A 22,596-nucleotide genomic window follows, 5' to 3' on the forward strand; every position below is an offset into this window, starting at 1 on the left:
GAAGCCCCTGGACCCTCCTTTATTAAGTCTATATTAGTGTACCACATCTTCTTTATTCATTCATCTGTCGATGGACATTTAAGTTGTTGCCATGTCTTGCCTATTGTGAATAGTGCTGCTATGAACACAGGGGTGCATGTATACCAACACTTGGTATGATCACCCTTTTTGATTTTAACTATTCTGATGTAGTAGTGTCTCATGTAGCTTTAAATTATCTTTCCCTGATACTAATGATATTGAGTGCCTTTTCATTTGTCATCCTGTAGCTTCCTCTGTGAAGTGTCTGGTCAAATCTTGCTCATTTTTAAGCAGGGATTTCTGTCTTCTTATTACGGAGTTATATAAGTTCTGAATAAAAGTTCTGAATAAAAGTCCTTTGTTAAATATATGTTCTACAAATATTTTTTCCTGTGTTAAGTCTTGGTTGTACTGTTAAAAGAAATAGTTTGCCCCAATCAATAAACATTTTCTTCTAAACCAATTCTAGGCTGCAATATATCTTAAGCGTTAATAACTACATCCATTGTAACAAAACTCTCACATTTAGACATTGATGGAAAAATATTATTGCATTCTCCATGAAGTAAAAAGAGTTTACCTGATCATACAGAAAAGTCTGTATTTTCCAAAATGATATAAATAGAGCAAAAACACATTTTATATAATTGGCAACTTTTTTCTAGAATGTGATATTTTTACCACTTTATCTAATAGTATAAGTAATAATGATGGACTTATTTCATTGTATAAATATTCATTGCTGAGGGAATCTCAGTATCACATCATTAAATTTCTTTTCACTAAAGTTAGTATTTTTCCCCTGCCTCATTTTTTTCCAATCCCTGATCCTGTGGGCTAATGATTTCTCTTTAATTAGTCTTTCACACCTTTTTTTCCCCCAATCAAAACTTTCACTTGGTGGTAAGCAGAATATCTTTTTAAGCAGTGCTTCAAGTCATCAGCAAACATCTGTATTTAAGGCAAAATGCAGCATTTGCTGAATTCTAGCCTTTTCTTCTGCCTCCTTCTGCCAAAACTGATAACCAGCTTTACATATGTAAAGTTATATTTTTAGTTGTTTGGAAATCCTGGACAGTGCTTTTATAAATTCATATCGGAAAATGTTACGATTTTAAAATGCCAGATGATGGTTAATACTACTATAAAAGTCAGAAGTGAGAATGAAATGGAAGATATTCCAAATGAAGCAACTTTGTGACTTTGTAATTTTCACTAATATGATGCAAATGTATTTCTAACTCTAAAAAAATAATTCCTTCATAGAGTAACAATTCCTTCATAGAGTAACAATTAAATTTGATTTAGAGTGCCACTAAAAATTAACCAAGAGCTTCTAGCAGTTGTTTAGAAGAGAGTAAATCATAGAAAAACTCTAGTTGCTGGGCTGTTTTCAATCAAATGGAAATCTTCTTAAGATTAGTGTTATATAGCATTTACTTCCTTTAGCATCTAAGTTGAATTCAGTATTGACAAATGGTCTGTAACAGGAAGCATTTTGTGTCTGTTTATTTGTGTGCAAAGCTGTCTACACTGAAATGCAAATCAGAGCTGCCCTTTTCCTCCCTCATTAACATATCAGCTTTTACATTCAACAAAGAACTATGTTTCAGAAACTAATAACTAGTTGAATAAATAGCTCTGTTTTCTTTATTTCCTTTAACTCAATTTATAGCAAATGTATGAAGTAAGCACAGTCCACATTTACTTAGCATAAGGCTGTGCTAAAGTGAACATCAAATAAACTTATTTTCTACCAAGACTCTCCTCCTCCACATCACCCATTCATCATTCAGTTCAGAAAAAAAAAAAAAAATTACCAATGGAACAGTGATTTTCCAAATTATGTTTTATGGTACTCTCATCCCTTGAGATGATAATAGGTAGGACCTTTAAAAATTCTACACTTGAATATGTCAGGTAGCTGCACACTTGTATTAGTCAGCTTGGGCTGCCATAACAAAATACCACAGAGTTCTCTTCCTGGCTTTCAGATGGCTGCCTTCTTTCTGTGTCTTCATATGGCAGAGAGGGGGGGGGGGGTGGGGGGGAACGCTCAAACCGAACTTACTTTGGAGGGAGTTGTCTACTTTGCCCGCTGGAGACTCATGCATCCTTGCCACACTAAATGGAGGGAGTTGGTAGTATGACGGTAACAAGTCATTTCTAAAAGGGGTGATTGGCACTCCCCTTGGTGTGTGTCTTTAAAAATAGGAGGGAGTGCAGCTGCTACAATGCAGTACCCCTCTCTATCCTCCATTTCTCTTCTTCCCTCCTCAAATGGGCACAAATCAGTAGGTGGCCAGCCAAGGGATGAATAATCTGAAGCTTTGAGGGTACCAAAGTGAAATATTTGTTTCTTGTTTTGTTTTCCAATTACTGCTTTCTAACACACTCCATCAAATATTTTCCTTCACCCGGAATAACATCTTGGGCAAACCTCAAAGCTTTCAAGGTCCTTCTCTTCCTATAGGGATTCTCATTTCCTCTGAGTGGTGGGTTTTTTTGTTTGTTTAGGGTTTTTTTTTTTTTTTTTTGAGTGGGAAGGGAAGGAAAGACCCAGCACCCAGCACTCTGCCAACTAATAACCATATTTCTCTTAGAATCCTCTCTTCCCACGGTGGTCCTGATATAAACAGGAGGGTGTGCTTGGCACAGTGCAGACACTCAATAAATGAGAAACAAGTTAAACTACTGGTTGATATTTGAAGAACCTCCAACAGCTTGAAAGACTCCATTTTTTTTTTTTTTTTTTTTTTACTTTTATCAAATTTCTTATCTCAGTTTTGCATTATAACCACTAAACAGAAAGAAAATTCTTAGAGGATAGCCTTATCTAGACTTATTTCCTTTTGCACTTAACATTAATTTAGCATTTACAGATCCTTAAAGGAAAACATTTTCCCACTGTTTAGCAACAAGCTATATTCAGTGATACACAAATCAAATTTCTAAGTGGTCAAGAATACAAAATAAAATTAAGTACTATTGAGTGCCTATTACGAATTTGGCACGGGCTAAGTACTTGAAAGAAGCAGAAGTGATTTCAAGTTGGTATAAGCTCTTAAGGAACTTAACACTGTAGTTGGAGACTAGCATATAAACACTATGATTGGTTCAAGATCTTAGAAAGTGAGATAGGGGAGGTGAGAGGCATTCCAGGTAGGGAGAGGCATTCCAGTACAGAGGTTTGGAGTATGGGCTCTGAAGCAACATTGCCTGGGTTTTCATCCTGACTGCTCTTTATTGTTGATCTTTGGCAAGCTACATAACCAATCTGTGCCTCTCATACTTATAAAGCAGATTAAATGAGTTAATGCAGCACCTCACCTATAAGTAAGTGCTCATTATTATGATGACAGTAATGACGTACAAAAACTTGGAGCTGGTTCTTTGAGGTACTCAAAAAAACTGACCCGAGCAATTCCTATACTGTATTGAATAGTGGGAGAAAGATCAGAAGAGGTTAGGGACAGATGAAGGAGGTCACTGATTGCAAACATTTGGACTTTATTTAGTAGCAGAAACCTGCTGAACTTTTAAAATTGGTGAGTAGCACTATAAAAACAATGTTCTGGGAAACTCTAAACTGGCTATGTAGGATGGTTTGGGATAGGGACAAAACTGAGAATGTAGTGATAATAACAATAGCCAACTTTTATTAGATGCGTTCCATGACCTTTGTAAGTATGCAAAAAAATTAGTTATAAATATTATTATTATGTTCTGGACAATGTGCTGAGCACTTTATATGGGATATCTGTTATGGACTGAATTGTGTCATTCCCGCCCCCCATTCATATATTGAAGCCCTAATCTCCAGTATGACAGTATTTGGAGATAGGGCCTTTAAAGAGGTAATTAAGGTTACATGAGGACACAATAAAGGCTAAATGAGGTTAAAAAGGTGGGGCCCTAATCCAGTATGATTGGTGTCCTTATAAGAAGAGAAAGAGATACCAGGCTGTGGGTGCATAGAGAAAAGGCTTTGTGAGAACAAAGTGAAAAGGTGGCTGTCTGCAAGCCAAGGCCTCAGGAGAAACTCACCTTGCTAGCTCACTGACCTTGGACCTCCAGCCTCAAGTGAGAAAATAAATTTCTGTTGTTTAAGCCACCCAATCCCTGGTATTTTGTTATGGCAACCCTGGCGGACTAAGACAATAGCTAATTTGACTCTTAAAACAGCCCTATGGGGAAATACTCTGATGATCATTGTGCTACCCGTGAAGAAAGAGAGGTTCAGAGTGCTTAAAATGATTGCCTACAACAGCTAATAAGTGGCAGTAAACAGGATTTATATTTAAGCTAACTACAAAGATTATAGTTCAGTTGGAAATTGATAAATGAAAGATTTGTACACACAAAAGGAAAAAACATGACTTGGTTCTCATTAGATTCAGGCTAAAAAAAAGGGTTATCACTAGATGATTGAGATTTTAGGCCTTGGGGTTCACACAAGATAAATGACTGGCTTGTTTGTGTGTGATGTGTGTGGAGTGTGTGTGTGTAGTTTATATTAAATACTGTGAAAAGGTTGTTCAGAGCAGAAAGGAATTGTGGCTGAAGCACTCATGGAACCTAGTAATAGCTAACTTGGGTAAAGTAGAGGATACACGTGGGTAAACGAGTAATGAGGGGAAATTTAAATATGAATTACGAGGTCAGAAAGTGTTTCATCTATTTTGTTATTGCCTATAACTATGCCTGTCTTTTCTAAGACACTAAATAACATTTGGTGAATATAGGAAAGAACGGTAAAGAAATGTTGAGATTTAATACCTGGAAGAAAGGAGCTATTTAAATTCTTTTTTCCCCCAACTAGAGCAATAACAGATTTAGACTGAATTTTCCTCGTCTCTTAACTGGGCTTTCTCTCTCTCTCTTTTTCTTATTTTTTATTTTTAGGAAGGCCAGCTCCAATTCGAATGAAGGAGATAAAAACGTGGATACTGAAACACATGATTCGGTATTTCCGATTGCTGTGTGTGTATGTTTTAGGGAACAATAAAATAGCTGCAGGATTATTAATTCCACAAATGCTGAATACAGAGAGTAATCGTTTAGCTATTCCAGATAAAAGGAATAAGCCCTGAATACAATCATCGGTCATCTGCCCTTGGTCTTACTATGGTCCTTCTTGCTTTAGGGGGCTGGCTCTTCAATGCACGTGGGGAGTGCCCAGAAGAGGCGCAGCTGCCTTCGGAGGATGAGGTGACCATCACTCTCATGGATTAGTGCTAGGAAGCCGCTACTAGGCCTCTGCCAAGAACATCAACTCATCCGCAATGCGCCTGCCCAGACCGTAGCAGCCTAGCTCTGCAGACACCCCACAACAGCCAAAAACAACTGGAAGAGAAAATTCGAACCTGCTGCAGAAACCTAGTCCACCGTACTCTAAAGGATTTACTCAACACAGCTGCCTCGCCAGACTACCAGACTACAAATCCCAGCATTCACGACTCACATGGAGCCAATGAGGAAGCTACAAGTTCCTTCAGCCAATCATACCTTGACCCAGTGTAACATGCGGGCTGAATTCTGGGATTTGTGGTTTTCACGTGGCAACATTACACCATCGTGGTTAAGGCAATGTAGGCCACACGTCCGATTCAGAACGAAAGCTCCTTCTAATAACTCTTCTGTTGGCCCCGAGTCTAACCTGTTAATTAGCTTTACTCCTAGGCCTTATGCGCCTTAAAAATCGTAATCTTTTTCTCTTACTGTCGTACAGGAAAAACAAGTTATTTTCGGATGAAGGCATCCTCGTCCCACTGGTCCCCAATCCTTTAACCGCCGCTTTCAAGTCTCGCGAGAACAGCGCCTTTTGGCCGTTGTCATGCCTCCTGAAGGGCGGGTCACGCAAAGATTGACACAGGCTTCAGCCAACAGGATTGTCCTTTACCTAGCGTCTCCGCAGCGTGCGTGGGGAGACTTCCTTGAACCCTGACCTCAGCTTTCCGTAGCGTCCCGCGTCTGCCGCGCCCTCCCCCGGAGTGAAGGAGGCGGGTTTTGGCCTCTTGCCATAGGGAGCGAGTGCGGAGGGAGTGGGAGTGGGACGGCCCCGAGTGGAAGTGTCTGCCTCTCCGGAGAGAGCCTGCTGTACTCCTCGCTGCTCATGAGCTCGTTTTCCGGCGAGCAGCGCCGTCGTTAGGCCGGCCCCGTAGCCTCTGCTTCCCCCGGGACAGGCCCACGCCTCGCCGGGGAGGGGGCAGCCCGTCGAGGCGCCTCCCTTGTCAGCGTCTGCGTCGCGCTGCGACCCTGGAAGCGGGAGCCGCGGCGAGCGAGAGGAGGAGCCCCAGCGGCGGCGGCGGCGGGCAGCAGCACCAGCAGCGCCGGCGGGCGGGATCGAGGCCGGCAACATGGCGAGCGCCTCGTACCACATTTCCAATTTGCTGGAAAAAATGACATCCAGCGACAAGGACTTCAGGTGAGGCCGAAATCCGACCCTCAGCTCCCCTCGGGGTCCCCCATCCGCGGCCCTGGCCCTCACACAGGCCTTGCCCCACCCCTTTGGCCTTAACTGGTTGCTCGGCTTTGCGGAGGTCTCCAGGCCATCCTCCGCTCCCCGATCCCGGCAGGTCCCTTTCCTCGCCCACCTTCTAACCCCCTTCCCCCATTCTTTCCTCTAGGCCGTTGACCGTCTCCGGTCCTAGGCCTCTTCTGCGTCCCCCACCGCATGCTCTGCTCTCCCAGGACGTGACTTTCGCGTCCCAGGTAGCGTGAAGGGGCGAGATCACGCACCATTGTGGGCAAGGGAGTCGCTCTAGGCTTGGAGCCCCGGAGGCCAGGCCTACCCGCCAGCCTGCCCGAGGCGCTAGGCCGTTATGCTCCCGGGGCCAGAGCTGCTGTTGCTGCCCACTCGGGGTCCCAGCTGCCGCCTCCTTTCCCGCAGATGTGAGCGGGCCTAGGTGCATTCAGCTCGAACGATTTGCTTGCTTTTCCAGCCCTTCGGGGATTGGGCTATAAACTTTTCTTTGGATTATCCCTTTCGTCAAGGTGGGAAGAAGGTGGAGGGGGAGCCGGGATGGTGGAAACTTGACTCGTAGGGTTTTCCCGCCAGCATTTCTTGTCATTTTCCCTCGTCAGGTAAAAACCCAAGCAGGATCTCGGGGTTTCAGTCTCATTTCCTTATATCCAAAATTACTGCCAGAAAGGTGAATTACTGAACCTGAAACAAAAAGGTGCAACAAGCAAATGGGTCTTATTGAAAGGAGTTTCTAATATGGGGATGGTGAATGTGGAGGTTTGTTATAAAGTTCTGTTCCAGGAGACTTGTACGGTTGGTTCCAAACCTTGGTCACATCCATATTGAAGAATTGTTATATTTTCACGGGTAATCTTGGTTTCTCTCCCTCTGTTTTTTTTTTTTTTTTTTTTGCACTACAGTAATTGTTACATTCCTTCCTTCCCGCCTTCTATCCCATCACAAAATCAATCAACTCCCGATCTAATTAGCTTTTTATAGCTTTGATACTTGTTTTGTTCTCTAGTGGTTTTATTTTCTGCATTTTAAAGGGAAGAACAAATAGTCTTCAATTTAAATTGTGGCTGACGGGCTTATTTGGTTTTTTTTTGTATGAACGGTACGTTTTAACACCTGAAAACACGCCCAAACCTTATGTACTGGGGAAACATTTTTTGATTTGTGAAAGGAGAACCAAGAAAAATGTAATAATCTTTTCCTAATTAAATTAATATGCTGGCATATTAAAACGGCCAATGAAATACATTTTGGTTCTGTGACTTCATAGCCAGAAATGATTCTCAAAAAGTTTTGCTATCTAGGGAGTTTTTAAGGATTGTATTCAAAAGTTTTAAAATTAGTTTGCTAATAATAAAGGTTCGAGTGTTCGTTTTTGGAAGAGACGTGTTTATTTTGGGCATTAATATTTTTAGATTTGTTAGTTCTAGGGTCAAAATCAAGATTAAAATAAATAAAAGGTTTTGTTTTTAGAATGCTGTTTACTTCCCTTTGGAGCTTTGCTTGCTCCCAATGCAAGCCATTAAAATTTAAATAAACATTTGAATGGAACATATATAAAAAACTTTAAGTAGTGTAGAATGTGTGGTGTGATTTTACCCCCTCCCATTTCTGTCAGTTTGGCTTATTCTGTAAAAGTACTGAATTTCATTCTGATGGTGTTCAGTTTTAGTCTAAAGATAGGACTTTCCGTATAATAGTACAGTTTTGTTCCACTAGTCAGACTTGTGTATGGATAATATGTTTAGAATAAAGAAGTCAAGTCATGTGATAATACTGCATATGTGATTATTGACTGAAGCTTCTTTTCTTATGTTTCTTCTAGAGGAAAGGTAATACGCACATGCTTGAGGAGTTTTTTGTTTTTTCTAATTATATGGAAGAGTAATGCTCTGATGTTAAGGTATACTAGTGTTGAACTTGATAAGGATTATCTACTAATGTGGGCTTGAATAAATTAAAACATTGCTTGAAGGATTACTCCTAAAAATGTGATACTGATATATTTCTAATAGTTGATGAATATTATAGAAGATATGCCTAAGAACAGTAAGTGACTTCCAGTAGTTTGTCATTAAGATATTTTTAACAACTATGTTTTTAAGACTTAATACACTGAAGCCATTCAGTAATAGACAAGTCTTGGGAACCAAAGCACTATATATATTAAATTACTGACATTTAAGAGATTAATTAAAATAGCATTTGCAATCAAGTATCTTGAAGATTTTACTGTATTTGAATACATGTGTTCTATTTTTAAATGATGCTTTCTAATTTCTCATTAGAAATTTATTTACTTGTTTATTTTGCTGTAAATATTAGCTATTGTTACATGTTTTAAAATACCTAGTGCTAGAAGGATCTTGAGGACAAGGTTAATTAACATTATAGAAAATCTAACATGTGCAGACCACTGTACCTTGTGCTAAGGGGAGAAGAAGATAGTACATCTAAAAGGAAGAAAAAAACATTTTTCTCATGGTGGAATCCAAAGAGAATATGACCTCCCAGTTACAAATATGGGTTCTAGTCCTGTAGGATTCTTTGCTGTGAACTATCTGATATCTTGGGGCAGGCTACTTAGTTTGGGATTAAATTCACTTTCGAGAGACTTGTACATGGGTGATTACAAAAGGTCCCTTATAGGCCCAAATTTTCAGGTCTCTGAATAACTAAATAGTTTTTTTTAATGTAAAGAAGGTAAAGAAATGGATGCAGACTTCAAAATTTTGGAATGTCAACATTTTTCAAGATTTTTTTTTTTTCGGTAGGACTTAAATTATATAGTGTCCTTTTTTCTTTCATGTTTTAGTGTTCTGTGTTCTTCGAAGGTAGGATACTATGGTTTAGTGCCAGTAAGTAGTGATTCTGTAGATAATAGAATGAAAACTTTCATGTGTATAAACAAAGTGAATGCTGCACCTATAAATATTAATACTGAATATTCAGTGGGTTGAGGTAACTAATAAGGTTCTGCTTTTATTTTCATATGCTTCATCACCAGCTGAATTCCAGTACTCCAAGGAATCAAGAGCTAAAAAAAATTTTTTTACCGTTCTTTTATTTCTCTGTACATAATTGTTAATGCTTTCTGTGGACTTTATACACTTGATCCTTACAACTTTAGTAAAGTGGATACTAGCAATCTCTGTTTCAGCTGAGGAAACTTCAGTCTGGTGATGCTAAGTGCTTGCCCAAGGCCAGTTAAACAGTAGTAGATCAGGGATTTCCAGATACCCCCAGAGCATGAACTCTAAACTACCATATTCTACTTCTGCAAGATTTTGACTAGGGGACATTAAGAATAAGACCTTAAATTTCAGTTCCCTCTAAGTTAGGCTTAGGGAGTATTTTGTGCTAGAAGATTAAATAATTCCCTGAGAGGGACTACAAAAAGTTGATAGTGCTTGCCTTCAGTATTGTCTGCATGCTTGTTGAGTGGTTAAGGCATTTGTAAAAACATAAATAACCCAGGGCAGTATGTAGTGTTCAGGCTTAAGTGGCAGAGAAGATGAAAGCAAGGAGATTCATTCATGTTCAAGGAGTGATCTGAGCTAGGTCTTGAAGTTCTAGGTAGGTGTGAAAGCACACAATACAAACACCACTCTCAGCGGTGGGGTAGGAATGAGTAGGGACCTTGTCTTACTGAACTGAATCCTCCACTTTATTTAGTGCCTTGGCCATGTGGGTTCTAAATAGATAACTTGTTTTAGTTGAATTTGATTTTAATTCCAGAGTTACAAAAGCATGTAAGGATTGGGGAAGTTTAAGAAGTCATTGTAAAATCTACCAATCTATTTTTTTAAAATACCATTTGATACAACGTTAAAATAATTCACTGCATTGTAGAATTTCCTAGCTTGATTATGGTTTATGTCACCAAATATATTTATGTGTTTTGACTATTGGAAGGCATTTGCCCTTGGAGACTGTTTAAAATGCTAATAAAAATCTCGGGCCTGTTACAGAATCATCAGTTTTCAGAGTTGGAAGGGAGCATAGAGATCCTATAACATAGCTGAAAGTACTGTGTGGGCACTTAACAATAATGTAACAGGAAAGACTACATTATCTGGACTGCTTGTGCTTGAAGAAAAGTAAGTTTAATCAGAAGAAATAGGTTTGTAGAGATTAAGAAGGTGATTACTGAGCATTTTCTAAGTTCTTTGTGCATTGATGGCATTAAGTTACATGATTTCACTTGTGATTTGGTGGGGAGGGATACAGGTATAGTACTGCTAACACTCATTATCAGCAATGATTAGGGCTCACTACTGAAAAAGAGGAGAAAGGGACCTCACTGAGGAAACTGTGAAGAAGATGACTAAAAATTAGTTTTATTTACGTGAACGATATTACGACTGTCCCAAGTTAATTCATAACTCTAAGAGAATAAATGAGAAAAAGTGAGACAGCAGTGGGGTGTGTACAAGATATATGAAAGATAATTGGTTCACTGGGTGATGCAGTTGGCCCATAGCATTTAGATTTCTGTTGGAAACAAGGGTAAAATTGTGTTTATATATTAGGGGAAGGGTTTTGGAAACCACTCATTGTGCAGTACAAAGTATCTATTTCTACCATTATTTTTTCTTCTCTAATTGGATTTACTAAAGATGAATAGGTTCTCTCCTCAGTGAACTTTCAGTCGCCAAGTGTGTGTGTTGCAGTCTGACTGTCTTGCTCATACCTTTTGCAGAGCCTGGCACAGTTTCTAATGATGGTACCCCCAAAATACTTGAATAAATGAATGAGATGGCACTCCCTGTAGGTTAATCCACCTGGGACTCCCATAAAAGTCTGAAAGTTAACATCTTAACTTTCTCCTCTCCCACCTTAAACCTCTTTTATTCTTATTTTGTTGTGTCACATTACCATCTACCAAATGTCCCAGTTGGAAAGCTTGATGTCACCCTTTCCTCTTTACCTTAGTTCCCTGATGAGTATTTCTCAAATTAGTCTCTCTATCTCAGGCCTCTTTTTAATCCAATCTTTTGGTAATTCTTCCATTAGAATTTTCTTCCTGAATATCACAGCTGATCATTGCCTTCTCTGCACTAATTCCCATAGACTATGAGATAAACTCTAAACTTAGAGGTTGCCCACCTAGGCTTACTGAAATTACTCTCCCTCAAATCCTTAACAATCTCCAGGTAACTAATTCAGTGGGTGTTTTCTTTGCTCTTTTATTTGGTATGTAATGATATGTAATGTAAGCACTGTTTACCACTTTTTTCTTCTTGATATTCTCTTATATGTATAGATGTCTCTCACACAGGTTTGGTTTGTTACCATTTAGTGAGGGAGAACACATACTATGGGATATCTTAGTAAGAGGGTGTTAGGACCTATTTGGGTAATTTTGGGAAGGAAGCAGAGGTTTGCTTTAGATTGGATGTTGTCAGAAAGGGGCAATTCTTTTTTTTTTTATACAGCAGGTTCTTACTAGTCATCAATTTTATACACATCAGTGTATACATGTCAATCCCAATCGCCCAATTCAGCACACCACCATCCCCACCCCCCCGGGGTTTTCCCCCCTTGGTGTCCATACGTTTGTTCTCTACATCTGTGTCTCAACTTCTGCCCTGCAAACCAGTTCATCTGTACCATTTTTCTAGGTTCCACATACATGCGTTAATATATGATATTTGTTTTTCTGACTTACTTCACTCTGTATGACAGTCTCTAGGTCCATCCATTTCTCAACAAATGACTCAATTTCGTTCCTTTTTATGGCTGAGTGATATTCCATTGTATATATGTACCACAATTTCTTTATCCATTCGTCTGTCGTTGGGCATTTAGGTTGCTTCCATGACCTGGCTATTGTAAACAGTGCTGCAGTGAACATTGGGGTGCATATGTCTTTTTGAATTATGGTTTTCTCTGGGTATATGCCCAGTAGTGGGATTGCTGGATCATATGGTAATTCTATTTTTAGTTTTTCCAAGAGGGTTCTCTTTTCTCCACACCCTCTCCAGCATTTGTTGTTTGTAGATTTTCTGATGGTGCCCATTCTAACTGGTGTGAGGTGATACCTCATTGTAGTTTTGATTTGCATTTCTCTAATAATTAGTGATGTTGAGCAACTTTTCATGTGCTTCTTGGCCATCTGTATGTCTTCTTTGAAGAAATGTCTATTTAGGTCTTCTGCCCATTTTTGGATTGGGTTGTTTGTTTCTTTAATATTGAGTTGCATGAGCTGTTTATATATTTTGGAGATTAATCCTTTATCCCTTGATTCGTTTGCAAATATTTTCTCCCATTCTGAGGGTTGTCTTTTCGTCTTGTTTATGGTTTCCTTTGCTGTGCAAAAGCTTTGAAGTTTCATTAGGTCCCATTTGTTTATTTTTGTTTTCATTTCCATGACTCCAGGAGGTGGTTCAAAAAAGATATTGCTGTGATTTATGTCAAAGAGTGTTCTTCCTATGTTTTCCTCTAAGAGTTTTATAGTGTCCGGTCTTACATTTAGGTCTCGAATCCATTTTGAGTTTATTTTTGCATATGGTGTTAGGGAGTGTTCTAATTTCATTCATTTACATGTAGCTGTCCAGTTTTCCCAGCACCACTTATTGAAGAGACTGTCTTTTCTCCATTGTATATCTTTGCCTCCTTTGTCATAGATTAGTTGACCATAGGTGCGTGGGTTTATCTCTGGGCTTTCTATCTTGTTCCATTGATCTATGTTTCTGTTTTTGTGCCAGTACGATATTGTCTTGATTACTGTAGCTTTGTAATATAGTCTGAAGTCAGGGAGTCTGATTCCTCCAGCCCCGTTTTATTCCTTCAAGACTGCTTTGGCTATTCGGGGTCTTTTGTGTCTCCATACAAATTTTAAGATGATTTGTTCTAGTTCCGTAAAAAATGCCATTGGTAGTTTGATAGGGATTGCATTGAATCTGTAGATTGCTTTGGGTAGTACAGTCATTTTCACAATATTGATTCTTCCAATCCAAGAACATGGTATATCTCTCCATCTCTTGGTATCATCTTTAATTTCTTTCATCAGTGTCTTATAGTTTTCTGCATACAGGTCTTTTGTCTCCCTAGGTAGGTTTATTCCTAGGTATTTTATTCTTTTTGTTGCAATGGTAAATGGGAGTGTTTCCTTAATTTCTCTTTCAGGTTTTTCATCATTAGTGTATAGGAATGCAGGAGATTTCTGTGCATTAATTTTGTATCCTGCAACTTTACCAAATTCATTGATTAGCTCTAGTAGTTTTCTGGTGGCATCTTTAGGATTCTCTATGTATAGTATCATGTCATCTGCAAACAGTGACAGTTTTACTACTTCTTTTCCAATTTGTATTCCTTTTATTTCTTTTCCTTCTCTGATTGCCGTGGCTAGGACTTCCAGAACTATGTTGAATAATAATGGTGAGAGTGGACATCCTTGTCTCATTCCTGATCTTAGAGGAAATGCTTTCAGTTTTTCACCATTGAGAATGTTTACTGTGGGTTTGTCGTATATGGCCTTTATTATGTTGAGGTAGGTTCCCTCTGTGCCCACTTTCTGGAGAGTTTTTATCATAAATGGGTGTTGAATTTTGTCAAAAGCTTTTTCTGCATCTATTGAGATGATCATATGGTTTTTCTTCTTCAATTTGTTAATATGGTTTATCACATTGATTGATTTGCGTATATTGAAGAATCCTTGCATCCCTGGGATAAATCCCACTTTATCCTGGTGTATGATCCTTTTAGTGTTTTGTTGGATTCTGTTTGCTAGTATTTTGTTGAGGATTTGTGCATCTATATCCATCAGTGATATTGGTCTGTAATTTTCTTTTTTTGTAGTATCTTTGTCTGGTTTTGGTATCAGGGTGATGGTGGCCTCATGGAATGAGTTTGGGAGTGTTCCTTCCTCTGCAATTTTTTGGAATAGTTTGAGAAGGATGGGTGTTAGCTCTTCTCTATATGTTTGATAGAATTCATCTGTGAAGCCATCTGGTCCTGGACTTTTGTTTGTTGGAAGACTTTTAATCACAGTTTCAATTTCATTACTTGTGATTGGTCTGTTCATATTCTCTATTTCTTCCTGGTTTAGTCTTGGAAGGTTATACCTTTCTAAGAATTTGTCCATTTCTTCCAGGTTGTCCATTTTATTAGCATAGAGTTGCTTGTAGTAGTCTCTTAGGATGCTTTGTATTTCTGCGGTGTCTGTTGTAACTTCTCCTTTTTCATTTCTAATTTTATTGATTTGAGTCCTCTCCCTCTTTTTCTTGATGAGTCTGGCTAATGGTTTATCAATTTTGTTTATCTTCTCAAAGAACCAGCTTTTAGTTTTATTGATCTTTGCTATTGTTTTCTTTGTTTGTATTTCATTTATTTCTTCTCTGATCTTTATGATTTCTTTCCTTCTGCTATCTTTTGGTTTTGTTTGTTCTTCTTTCTCTAGTTCCTTTAGGTGTAAGGTTAGATTTTTTTATTTGAGATATTTCTTGTTTCTTGAGGTAGGCTTGTGTAGCTATAAACTTCCCTCTTAGAACTGCTTTCGCTGCATCCCATAGGTTTTGGATCATCATGTGTTCATTGTCATTTGTTTCTAGGTATTTTTTGATTTCCTCTTGGATTTCTTCAGTGATCTCCTGGTTATTTAGTAATGTATTGTTTAGCCACCATGTGTTTGTGTTTTTTACTTTTTTTTCCCTGTAATTCATTTCTAATCTCATAGTGTTGTGGTCAGAAAAGATGCTTGGTATGATTTCAGTTTTCTTAAATTTACTGAGGCTTGATTTGTGACCCAAGATGTGATCTATCCTGGAGAATGTTCTGTGCACACTTGAGAAGAAAGTGTAATCTGCTGTTTTGGATGGAATGTCCTATAAATATCAATTAAATCTATCTGGTCTATTGTGTCATTTAAGCCTTCTGTTTAAGGCTTCTATTTATTTTCATTTTGGATGATCTGTCCATTGGTGTAGGAGAGGTGCTAAAGTCTCCCAGTATTATTGTGTTACTGTCAATTTCCTGTTTTATAGCTGTTAGCAGTTGCCTTATGTATTGAGGTGCTCCTATATTGGGTTCATATATATTTATAATTGTTATATCTTCTTCTTGGATTTATCTCTTGATCATTATGTAGTGTCCTTCCTTGTCTCTTGTAACATTCTTTATTTTAAAGTCTATTTTATCTGATATGAGTATAGCTACTCCAGCTTTCTTTTGATTTCCATTTGCATGGAATATCTTTTTCCATCCCCTCACTTTCAGTCTGTATGTGTCCATAGGTCTGAAGTGGGTCTCTTGTAGACAGCATATATATGGGTGTTGTTTTTGTATCCATTTAGCGAGCCTGTGTCTTTTGGTTGGAGCATTTAATCCATTTGCGTTTAAGGTAATTATCGATATGTATGTTCCTATTACCATTTTCCTAATTGTTTTGGGTTTGTTTTTGTAGGTCCTTTTCTTCTCTTGTGTTTCCCACTTAGAGAAGTTCCTTTAGCATTTGTTGTAGAGCTGGTTTGGTGGTGCTGAATTCTCTTAGCTTTTGCTTGTCTGAAAAGCTTTTGATTTCTCCATCAAATCTAAATGAGATCCTTGCCGGGTAGAGTAATCTTGGTTGTAGGTTCTTCCCTTTCATCACTTTAAGTATATCATGCCACTCCCTTCTGGCTTGTAGAGTTTCTGCTGAGAAATCAGCTGTTAACCTTATGGGAGTTCCCTTGTATGTTATTTGTCGTTTTTCCCTTGCTGCTTTCAATAATTTTTCTTTGTATTTAATTTTTGCCACTTTGATTACTATGTGTCTCGGCATGTTTCTCTTTGGGTTTATCCTGTATGGGACTCGCTGCGCTTCCTGGACTTGGGTGGCTTTTTCCTTTCCTATGTTAGGGAAGTTTTCGACTATAATCTCTTGTAATATTTTCTCTGGTCCTTTCTCTCTTCTCCTTCTGGGATGCCTACAATATGAATGTTGTTGCGTTTAATGTTGTCCCAGAGGTCTCTTAGGTTTTCTTCATTTCTTTTCATTCTTTTTTCTTATTGTGTTCTGTAGCAGTGAATTCCACCATTCTGTCTTCCAGGTCACTTATCCGTTCTTCTGCCTCAGTTATTCTGCTATTGATTCCTTCTAGTGTAGTTTTCACTTCAGTTATTGTATTGTTCATCTGTTTGTTTGTTCTTTAATTCTTCTAGGTCTTTGTTAAACATTTTTTGCATCTTCTCGATCTTTGTCTCCATTGTTTTTCCGAGGTCCTGGATCATCTTCACTATCATTATTCTGAATTCTTTTTCTGGAAGGTTGCCTATCTCCGCTTCATTTAGTTGTTTTTCTGGGGTTTTATCTTGTTCCTTCATCTGGTACATAGCCCTCTGCCTTTTCATCTTGTCTGTCTTTCTGTGAATGTCAGAAAGGGGCAATTCTATCATTTGACATCTTAATAAATGTTATAAGGAGGGCACAGTAAAGCAGAGGAAAAGCTATAATTGGTAAAGCAGTAGCAGTCACTCATTTAGTTAGGAGGATGTTTGGTGTTTTATGTTGCTAAGTGAACTTACCTGAAATGGATGTTCTGTGTGTTTATGCCCAGGAAAAAAATACGCTTTCCCTGAAAGCATCAGATCTGTTTGGGTTATTCATTTGGATGTTATCATTGAAGTTCAGGTATGAGCCTTAGAACAGTTCCTGGACTGTAGGGGCTGCTGGGTCATCCCCACCCCCCCGCCAGTCCTTACTTTTGGCCAAGGGCAGACAAAGTTGGTCTGCAGGGCACTAAGTCATGTTGTTGATGTCTTCACTTTGGCTGGGATTTTGCTGATCAGGATCAGAGGAGTGGCCATTCAGTATAGTCTGTAGTTGAATCAGGCTTGTTAAATCTCTCTTCCTGTGTTGTAAGATGAGTGGTTGAACCGTCTAATGTGTGACAGTGGTTATTCAATAACACTAAGACTGGACAGGATGTATACCGACTATAACACCCAAGTCCTGTGGTTTCCCTTCTACTTCTTTGTCCTTTTCCTAACTCATCCTTTACCATCTCCATATCTAATCCATTTCAAAGACCTATAAACTTTAACCTTGTAAATCTCAAATAGGGTTTGTTCTCATTATATTATTCGCAGTAGTTACTTATCTAACATGTATTTTTTCTGGAAGACACATCATGGCCTTCGTGTATTTAGGAACACTAGATAGCACTTCATCACCACGCTTGAGGGTCATTTTAAACAGCACAATTACCAACAAAAAGCACAAACATGCAAAAGAAAAAACAACAAAAAACGTGGCACCAGATAGACTGAGAAGAGGATGCTTGTTTACAGTATGAGAGCTGAAATAGGCAGAGTGTCACCTGGTGCAGTGTCAGCTGGGAGTGTGTGCGGAATGTGTGCTTTGGGTGATTCAAATATTTCCTGGTTCTTCGCATGTCTGCAAATGTCATGAAGGCGCTGGAGAATTGATTTGGGGGTTACAACAAATTTTACTCTGCTAATAATGAGAACTGATTGTGTGTCCATTTTTTCCATCTCCATTTACTGTCGTAACCCTTATTCTGGCTACCATCATTTCTCACTTAATCTGCTCCCATAGCTCTCCTAACTGTTCTCTATCCAGTCTGCTAAATGAAGTTTGGTTCTCTCAAACTGTTTTCCACAGTGTAGCTGGAGTAATACTTCTGAAATGCAAATCTGATCATTCCATTTACCCCCCATCTCTACCTCAGATGAGTAGCTTTCCATCACTTTTATTTTATTATTATTATTATTTTTTAATTTTAAAAAATTGTCTGGCCACGCTGCGCGGCATGTGGATCTTAGTTCCCGGACCAGGGATCGAACCTGCTCCACCTGCATTGGAAGCGTGGAGTGTTAACCAGTGGACTGCCAGGGAAGTCCCTCCCATCACTTTTATTTATTTATTTATTTTAAAACATCTTTATTGGAGTATAATTGCTTTACAATGGTGTGTTAGTTTCTGCTTTATAACAAAGTGAATTAGCTATACGTATACATATATCCCCATATCCCCTCCCTCTTGCATCTCCCACCCTCCCTATCCCACCCCTCTAGGTGGTCACAAAGCACCGAGCTGATTCCCTGTGCTGTGTGGCTGCTTCCCACTAGCTATCTATTTTACATTTGGTAGTGTATATATGTCCGTGCCACTCTCTCACTTCATCCCAGCTTACCTTTCCCCCACCCCGTGTCCTCAAGTCCATTCTCTGCGGCTGCGTCTTTATTCCTGTCCTGCCCCTAGGTTCTTCAGAACCATCCTCCCATCACTTTTAGAATAAAGACTAGAATCCTAGTAAGATCTTCAAATCTCTTTAATCTTTTGGCCCCTGCCTACTTGGCCATAACCTCCCCACTCCCCACACACAGTTCCTTTTCATGCTTAAGATCTCAGTCTTCCCTGATACACAACTTTCATTCCAGTCTAGGTCATGTTACTTTGTTATCCCATTATCTTTTCTTTGTGCCACATTCCTTTCCTTCATAGCATTTATCTCAGTTCATAACTACATATGTAAGTACTCATATATGTAGTTTTAAAAAATCAATATGCCTCTATTCAACTGTTACGTAAGTTCCAAGATAGCAGGAAGCAATTGTGTTTGCTTTTGCCAGCCCTTGTATCCATAGCACCTAGCACAGTACCTGACAAATAAAAGGTTCTCAGTACATAGTGAATGAGTATATACAACCTTTCCCATCTTGACCTCAGCCTACATTTCCATCTTCCTGTTAGGTTTCTATTTCCCTGTGCCTCAGACACGCTGAATTGCTTCACTCTGAGGTATTATGCCCCTCACCACCACCACCACCATGCACACAAATACACTTAAAATCCCGAACCAGCTTTCCCCATGCAAGCCCTGGTAATCCTTTGAGATCCAAACTAACTATCGGTTCTTTGGTGTGATCATTGCCAAACACCCTTGAGTGTTTTAGAAAATTTGTGTGAGATTCTTCCATTTACCTGTCTGCTGTGTTAGATGAATAAGTTAAGAGGAGGGGACTGAGTATAAATTTATCATCTCAGTCCTTAGCCCCATACCTAAAGCAGTAAATGCCTAAGAGATGTTTTACAAATTGACTTTTGAATCTTCCATAGACAGCTTTCAAACTGGTCAAACAACTTCCTTATAAGATTTATAGTGCAAACCTTTTAACACATGAACAGAAGGAACTTTCTGGTTTCAGGGTCACAATTAAGTTCTTCTTATAACCTCATAGTATCTCAATCCAGGTTTTCTGAGTTTTAAAAATATTATCTATTGCTAATTTTGCTGGTGCTCATTTCAACTTTTAAAAAATGTTTAACCATTAATTATTGATTTTTGAAAATCAGTAGACTTCTTTATTAGAGTATAAGCTCTCTGAGGCTAGGAGTCAAGAGACTCCTATCTTATCTGTTCTTTGCTCATAGTCCAGCCTTCGTAGCATCATAACAGGCAGTGAATAAATAAATGGTAAATAAAGGAAGGATTCTGTGTACCGGTATAGTTTCTTCAGAACTATAAAGTAACTTTTTTTTGTTTATTGGGATTACATGCTTTTTTACTTAAATTGATGATCACTCTGTTTTCTCTTCAACCAGATGATTAACATTTCAGGGGTTCTTAGAGGTCCTAACTGGTATGGTTGTTTAATGGATTTTATCTAAGTAAAATAGTTAAGGTGCTTTTCATGCTTTGTGTGTAGAAGTGCCTGCATTAGTGTTCTATTCAGTTTGTTTTTTTAACTTTCTGGAATATTGTGTGGTTTTAATTTCATTTTGTCATCATATAAAATGGGGAGGGGCTTCCAATTAGGAAAACAATGTTAATTTTTAAAAGGCCCATGCTTAATTTACCTTGTATTATCCCAATTGGAACGTCTGCTTTTCTTTATAAGCAGTTAAATAAGACTTGATAAGAACTGTGCTAGCGCATAGTTTAAAACTTTGTCCTTTGGTAGTGGTTCTTAAGGAAAGGGGGCTGGATGTCAGTTGGAATAACTTTTTGGAATCACCTCTTCATCGTTTTGAAAATACATTTGATCCTGGTGGTGGGAGTTGGGGTGGAGGTGAGAATTTGCATTTTGGAATTTTCCCAGTGATTTGTAATATGTAACCCCCAATCCAACACAACAGTATTACACAGGAAGGTATTCTTAATGTTAGTTAAAGACTTCTAGATAAAATTCAAATCACATGCAAAGAAAAAGTAAAGAGAAGCTTTTCTTTCCCTAAAAGCAGTGATGCAATTACAGCTGACCCCTGAACAATGGGTTTGATCTGTGTGGGTCCACTTATATGGGAAATGTTTTCAATAAATACGTACTACATGTACTACACGATCTGTGGTCAGTTGAATCTGCAGATGCGGAAGTGCAGATGTGAACGGTGACTGTAAAGTTATACATGGATTTTTAGCGAGGTGGGGGGAGGGTGACCCCCTTGACCCCCACGTTGTTCAGTGGTCAACTTTATTAGAATGAAAGAGCATTCATTGAAGGTCCGGTCAGTAAATTTGAAATCAAGACTAACCCGGGGAAAATAATTTTAGCCATGATACCTTATTTAGAAGAGTAGATCAGGACTTAGATATGAATGATAGCATTGGATTTGAAAAGGGTGATTTTTTTTATTAGTGCTTAAAAAATTTTAATTACCAACAAATTTTAATTTTTTCATAGGTTTATGGCTACAAATGATTTGATGACAGAACTGCAGAAAGATTCCATCAAGTTGGATGATGATAGTGAAAGGAAGGTAGTGAAAATGATTTTGAAGTTACTGGAAGATAAAAATGGAGAGGTACAGAATTTAGCTGTCAAATGGTAAGTTGTTTTTTACTTGCTTCCTACCGCCTTCACTTTCCGTTAAAAAATTCAGTATAACTGGTAAATTATCTTAGTCTTGTACTATGTCTTTCTGGAGTTTTTCTTTAGAATTTGTAGGTGATTTGGTTTAGTATTTGTACTTGGTACATGAGACACATTTCCTTATATGTAGTTTCTGTATTGGCTGGACATGTTATTTTAATTCTTATGAAATACATGTAGGAAACTCCAGAAAGAGTAGTTCTCCTACTTGTTTGGCCAGGTTTTTAAGCTAGGTTAAAAGGCCTGTCCATCTCTGTATTCCGGGGAGGAGGGGTGGTTTTAAGAACCAATGACAAGGAAGTAAAAAATAAGACTTGATAAAGGATAACAACAGTTAAAACCATAGTTAAATTAACACTGATGATACAATAGTTACAAAGAATCTTTCCTAAAAATTGAGAATTTCAGTTACCTTTGTGTGTATGGGGGAATTGATGGCATCTTGTTAGGTGTGATTTTGACAGCTGGACTGTTATTCTTAGTTAAAGGTACAGAATTTGAGTTCTTGGTAAATTGTATTAGTGCATCTATTTAATTTATGCGTACCAAATATTAGAAACCCTTAAAAATTTACAAGTAAGTTATTAGTAAGTATAACTTCTGGTTTCATATAAAAATTAAAGTATAGAATTTTATGTCATTTTGTATGGCATATAATATCTGGTATCAATTTAAATAAAGTCTTGTCATTATTACCTTTGTTGGATTTTCTTATAAAGGTTTTACATTTATTTTAGGCTAAGGTTTTACATATCTGCTGTAAAAACAGGCAAAAGTATGAGAAATCATTGGTCAGCATAGGATTTCTAGACATGTAGTACAACTTTCTTTAACTTGGGACATTAGCAAGTTTAAAATCAAACGGGTCTTCAGAAAATGGTAAGTTGCAGAATAATGCGAATGAGTCTAGTTTTACTTAATTATTTTTCATCTTTTGTTTCTTTTGCCAGGTGCTTATTAATAAACAAATTGTTTGGTTCAAATTATGTGCTGAGCAATAAGCAGCCTTTAAAAATGGTAATAAAATGTAGGCTTTGTCCCAGATTGAGAGGTGAGAGGTACGAGGTACACAGGTCTTCTTTGTTCACTTGAGTATGAATCTTGTTAGAAACCTGAGCGTTTGAGCTTTTGATGATCTTTTATACTTAAAATTTAACAGGTTGGGGGGAAAATGACGTATATTCAGGAAAATAAGAAAGGAATTAAGATATTAACAAAAGTAATATATTAGGTGATAAAACCCAAGAACTGATTCTTGGAGGAGGGAAAATCCTAAT

General features: G+C 38.2%; 1 protein-coding gene across 3 annotated transcripts in view; it reads left to right on the forward strand.

Annotated features, from left to right (window-relative positions):
- Positions 1 to 6,060: 6,060 nt before the first annotated feature.
- CAND1 (cullin associated and neddylation dissociated 1) overlaps positions 6,061 to 22,596 on the forward strand; it is a 43,117-nt gene continuing 26,581 nt past the window's right edge. For 2 of the 3 annotated variants that reach the window (XM_082351178.1, XM_082351179.1), the window contains exons 1-2: positions 6,061 to 6,448; positions 21,131 to 21,274. In XM_082351178.1, coding sequence (XP_082207304.1) covers positions 6,381 to 6,448; positions 21,131 to 21,274 — 212 coding nt within the window. In that variant the 5' untranslated portion in view covers positions 6,061 to 6,380. Of the gene's footprint in view, positions 6,449 to 21,130; positions 21,275 to 22,596 lie in introns of those variants that run through there. The other variant, XM_082351180.1, reaches the window with a different exon arrangement.

This window comes from Balaenoptera borealis (genome assembly GCF_965194805.1).
Source record: "Balaenoptera borealis genome assembly, chromosome: 13".
Classification (NCBI taxonomy): Eukaryota; Metazoa; Chordata; class Mammalia; order Artiodactyla; family Balaenopteridae; genus Balaenoptera; species Balaenoptera borealis.